Source organism: Metopolophium dirhodum, chromosome 1 (genome assembly GCF_019925205.1).
Source record: "Metopolophium dirhodum isolate CAU chromosome 1, ASM1992520v1, whole genome shotgun sequence".
NCBI lineage: Eukaryota > Metazoa > Arthropoda > Insecta > Hemiptera > Aphididae > Metopolophium > Metopolophium dirhodum.
In genome coordinates this window covers 42,766,975-42,772,922 of record NC_083560.1, presented here as the reverse complement: position 1 = coordinate 42,772,922, position 5,948 = coordinate 42,766,975, and the positions used below count along the sequence as shown (strand labels likewise).

At 31.8% G+C, this 5,948-nt stretch overlaps 1 protein-coding gene across 1 annotated transcript; it reads left to right on the top strand.

The window, feature by feature from the left end:
• The first annotated feature begins 3,412 nt into the window (after positions 1-3,412).
• LOC132939052 (SCAN domain-containing protein 3-like) lies at positions 3,413-4,692 on the top strand. The gene is made up of 3 exons (XM_061006062.1): positions 3,413-3,932; positions 4,030-4,359; positions 4,406-4,692. Exons 1-3 carry the CDS (start codon positions 3,413-3,415, stop codon positions 4,690-4,692), a joined length of 1,137 nt encoding a protein of 378 aa, XP_060862045.1.
• The last annotated feature ends 1,256 nt before the right edge of the window (positions 4,693-5,948 follow it).

The following is a 5,948-nucleotide window of genomic DNA, read 5'->3' as shown; positions in this document are numbered from 1 at the left end:
TAACCTATTCTGAAATCTTAAACCAATAGGTACCAATATAACCTATATATAGCAGTATAGGGCCTACCTAGTACCTACAACATTGCTTAAATTGGTTTCATTTTGACGGAATCGGGAATACTATATATAGATGAAGACTTACGACTTTAGAACGGCCCCAACTGTACAATAGATCCGTCTTACATGAAGCGCATACGAATTCACGATCAGTAGAATCAATTTTGTCTCATTATCTTTAATATTACAGTGAAATGACCTATCATCAAACTTATAAAAAAATATTTGTGCTTGTAAGTACCTACATATTACATCATTTTTTAAAGAGAGTTATGGCTTTACAATTTAAAAATGTTCATAACGTGCATAAAATTTAAATACCGTACAAATACAGATGATGACCTTACCTATAATATATAGGTAAGCAGCTGTTTGTCGCTAGATCACAGTATCACGCATTGTATCTACGCCTGTACGTTTGTAGAAACGTATAGTTGAACGAATTAATAATAATCTAATTTGCGGGAGTGGATGTGCAGTGGTGAACTGGTGTTCTCTTGAAATATTTCTTTTATAATATCTGTTATTCAAAATTACAAAAAAACTCAACGATTTATTTCACATATTTTGTTGTCGTTTATGATTACCCGACAAATTTAATTAGCAATAACGAATATTCCTTGATTATATTTTCGTTTTGGTATAAAAAAAAATGTAGACGCTGTCAATTTCACTTTTCATCTGCTTATCTGATACTAAATTATAAAGTCGTGTCATTTTAAATTAAAATTAAAATTTGTATAAGTAAAAATAAGTAAAATACTATATAATATATACCTACCTTCTAATATTAAAACATAGACATGTGGTGGAGGTGTAATAGATAATTTTTAAACGACACACGATGTAAAGTTACAATTAATATCACGTTATAATGTTATATTAAAAGCTAAACCTACGTATAATATAGTATACAGACTACTGAGTTATATATCCATCAAGCATGATCACCTCCATTTTTCTTTTGCCCTTTATTTGTAGGCACCTAACTGTATTCCTAAATAATATAATAGGTATTACACTAGGTACGCAATGTTTTAAAAAACATTTTTAGTTGTTAAAAAATTGTAATTGTTTCTCACTATACTTATGATCAAATGAGTACCACGCAATAAGTGACATACCTATACCTATCAGCGTGCACTAACGTTAATATTATGTAAATTTTACGAAGTATTATTGTCGAAAGTCATAAATAAACTAATAAAGATAAACCGCGTAACTATATATAACTAGTAAGCTGTCAATAAAGCGTATATTATGTTATGATCAAGATAATCCAGGCTCCAGCCGCACTCATATGTATAAATCCAGTAGAATCGGTGTACCGTAGCCCATCATAGGACATAGCCGACCGTAGATAATGGCTGGTAAATCGCATATTATACCAGGCGATGGCGGTAGCCGGTTGAAATCCAAAAAATTTTAATTTTAATCTTATAGTCCCTAAATTAAATTTTTTACTACTAATTTTCAGACTCAAAATAAATAATAATATAGTTACACTAGTAACAGAATATCGTACACAATCGTGTGATTTTTAAATTTTAAGGTGACTTTGAGTTTTGACAGTCCATTGTTTGTTGTAATGTTATGTTGTATAGTCGTGTAGGTACTTGACTGTGTTCCCAAAAAGGCACATCGTATGCAATCGTACGATAATGCTTCAATTTTCCGGAGAAAGTTTAAGTTTGAATATACATATATTATATAGTAACTATAAACGTTAGTATAATAACGTTAGTATAACTACCTATAATTATAAACTAATAAAAACAAAACAAATGTAGGTGCAGGAAAATATTATATAGCTACGATTTGTTTTTTATTTCAAAACTACTAAATCATATTTCCCTATTTTTGTTTTCTTTAAACTTTTCCAGATTAACTAGGATCGTGTTTACTTTTACTACGTCATGTTATATGAATATTGAATATGGTTGAATATGAGTCGAATAGGGTTACGGAAACGGGAACATTCACAGGAATTTCTTGATAGATCGGGGCAGGACCGTCCTCAGGATTTGCGAGGCCCAGCAGGGCGAAAACCAATTTTACCACTTTTTTCAAACGCAAGGCCTCCAAATGTAAGCAAAAAGCGCGAGGCCCAGGGCCTGGGCCTGGGCCCTGCTCACCCCCCTCTAATAAGGACGGCCCTAGATCGGGGTTGTTGCCGAGAATATAGAAAATAATTAAAACATATATTTAGAAGTAATTATTTATTATAATTTTAAATTAAATTATATTTTAAAAGATTACATATTATATTATCTATAGTCATATATATAAATAAGTGTACATTTGAATACATTTTATAACTCAAGATCCACCGAACCGATTTCGATAAAAAATTCAGGACATATTGAGATTGTTATGTAGATAGTTTCTGTGAAGTTTGTACGATGTGGGATAAGTGGTTCCGGAGTTATGGCCTCTTAAGTGCATACCTGGCGACATGGCCAAAAACAACAACAACGTCTATACAATTATTTTTATCTATATATATGTTACGGACAAAGTAGGAAATCCGGGCATTGTATAACAATGCCCGGGCACTGTGCACAATGCCCGAACATTTTGGCCAATGTAAGAATGATCATTTTAATACTCAAATTTGTCATACATTGACCGTGCATTGTACTCGATTGCACGGGCAAAGTGTACCCTGCCCAGATTCAAGTGGGCAAAGTGAATTATACAGTGCGCTGCACACTTTTATATCAAATTGCATTTATACGTAATAATATCACTACAAAACTATAATTATATTTTATTCGTACACAACAACGCGACAACTGCGATAGTACTAACCGATCCGTAATCTAAACGATAAAGTGATCACACAGTATTGTAGATAATATTTCATAGGTAATCGAATCATTAAATTCCTATTCGATATTTTCTAATGATTATTGTCACGACGGCGACGTCGCGTAGTCTGTCATTGTAGAGTAGGTAGTGCAGTTGCGTGTAGTGTTATTTTTTCTTTTGGTCAACGTTTTTAACTATTTTCTAACATAAAATATTAAACAAAAATGCAAATGCTGTATTTTTAAATAAAGTAAAATACGATGAATTAATTTTAAAAGTGAATAATGTGAAAACTAAAACCACAAAAAAGACTGCAGATGTTTACAAATTAATTAAAAAATACGATGTTGTAAATATATCAGGGATTGAAAAGTTAGTAGTTCCAGTATCCGAAGGTAATTTAATTAAGTATTATGTTTACAAAGAACAATTGTTTCAACTTCTTAATGAAACACATACGTCTGTGGGACATGGAGGTAGAAACCGTATGGAGTATGAACTATGAATTGAACTTGAAATATAAAAATATAACAGGGAGACTATAATGATATTTTTAAATTTATGTGACCACTGTCAAAAAAAAGGCAGTACAATTAAAAAAGGTTTAGTTGTAAAACCTATACTTTCATCAGAATTGAACTCTCGCTGTCAAATGGATTTAATAGACATGCAAGCTCAGCCTGATGGCGATTACAAGTTCATAATGGTCTATCAAGATCACCTTACGAAGTTCGTAATTCTTAGACCATTAACCCATAAACGGGCTGAAGAAGTAGCCTACGTGTTAATTGATATTTTTACAACATTTGGAGCCCCGGCAATTTCGCAAAGTGATAATGGAAGGGAATTCGCCAATAAAGTTATTATTGAGTTGTGTAGTATGTGGGAAGAACTTAAGATTGTCCACGGAAAGCCTAGACACTCACAAAGTCAAGGGTCTGTTGAAAAGGCCAACCAAGATATTCAAAATATTCTCGCAACATGGTTAGCCGATAATAATTCAAGAAAGTGGAGCGAAGGTCTTAAATTTGTTCAATTTATGAAGAATCGGAGTTTTCACCATGGTACAAAACGTTCGCCATACGAAATACGGAACACATGCTGAAGTTGGCCTAAAATCAACGCAAATTCCAACCAATTTAATTTCTACTTTAAAATCAGAGGAAGATTTAGAAAAAGCTCTAAGCTGTGGAATTAATATCGAAAACATAAACGAGAAACACGAAAAAAGTGATGGAAGTGATAAGGACAGTGCAAAACAACTTTTTTCTGATGAAGATGAAAACGATCAAATAAAATTGAGAATAGAATCAATTTCTTCAAATCAATCAAATGCTGCTGAAAATCTTACAGTACAAGCTAACAAAATGAAGAATTTATCTGAAGAACGTTTTTTTCCAGGAAAAGAAGGAGAAAATGTTAAAATAAAAATTCCTGATGTGGATCGAGCAAGATGTGATCTTTGGTGTATTCTGGGAGTTATACTTTCTGGTAATTAATTTTAAAATAATTTTCAAATTAATAATTTTTTTTATAGTAAAAGATAATTTATATGAAATTGGAACAAACGAGGGCAGATTACATCAACTCTACAGTCGGAACCAATTCACAATATGTAAAGAGGTGTTTATCCAGGCTGATGATGTACCACCAGTACAAATTTCATTAAGAGAAGTGGCAAGAAAATCTTCTAATTTGGGTGGCCAAGGGTACGATAGGTGTACTTGCAATACATTGTGTAAGACCAACCGGTGTAAATGTAAAAGATCTGGTCGTCTTTGCAACTCAAAGTGTCCTAATAGTGGTGTATGTGGTAATAAATAAAGCAAATAAATAATAATTGTAATTTAATAATAAATTAATTAAATATTAAAGCTGTGCAACTTTATTAATTTTTAATAATATTTTTAATATCTTTATTTTTAATTTTTTATATAACATTCAATATTTAATCTAATGTGCCCAAATCTAATTGGGCACTGTATACAATGCCCGGGCAACGTTAACTTATTCCAACTTTGCCCTTGAAAATCGGGCATTGTGCACAGTGCCCGGTCATTGTGCACAATGACCGACTTTCTACTTTGCCCGTAACATATATAACCCATAGAAACCATTAAAAAACAAAAATTTATATCGTAAATCTCAAAATTCCTGTTTGAGCACCTACCGGAGGTGATCACTTCCCTTTTTAAATTAGCCTATGACACTCACAAAGAAAGTGGCTTTGTATTGGTGAAAGAATTTTCGAAATCGGTTCAGTAGTTTCGGAGTTTATCCCGAACATACAAACAAACGCTATCATTTTATATATTAGTATAGATAAAAATGAATGTATGTGCGTAGATTAGACCTCTGGGAAGAAAATAGGCTAATTTAAAAAGTGTTAAATTTGTTTTTTTTTATTCATCGGATCTTAGTATGGTTGGGTTAGGCTTTTGTATTAATTGATTATATTAATCCTCCGTAGGTGGAATTAAGTAAAAATGACAAACTTGGTACAATTTTGATACTTTAGAGTTATACGTGTATAATATATACATTTTTAATTAATTACTGAAATATTATGCAATAGTAAATGTCATGTGAGTACAGCTTGTAAAAATAAATACAAAATAATATTGCATTTTTTCTATTTTTAAAAATCATTATTTTTCAAATTGTAGTATTTGAGATTCATTGCGTACATATATCTGATCTATAACAACAATTACCTTTGTATTTGGTCATTAACGTGATTATCCGGTTTACAACGATAATTATCTGTGCATTTGGTAAATAACGTTAATAACCGGCGAATAACGTTAATTTCCATTTAACATCATTTACCGTAACATGTATATAAAACAATATAAGCGGATCTCTCCCGTACACGCACGTCCAAGTCACCACTGCGGCGTTCAGAGCACAAAAATTAATTATTGTGGATATTATGTACCTATTTTGGAATATATTTTTTTAATTGCGGCAAGAAAAATTTAAATTGAGTTCGATCGAGGGGTAGATAATGGTCGATTGTTATTGATCAAATACGTACAATTACTGTACAAGAGCCGTGAAACCGAGTGTGTAACAGTGAA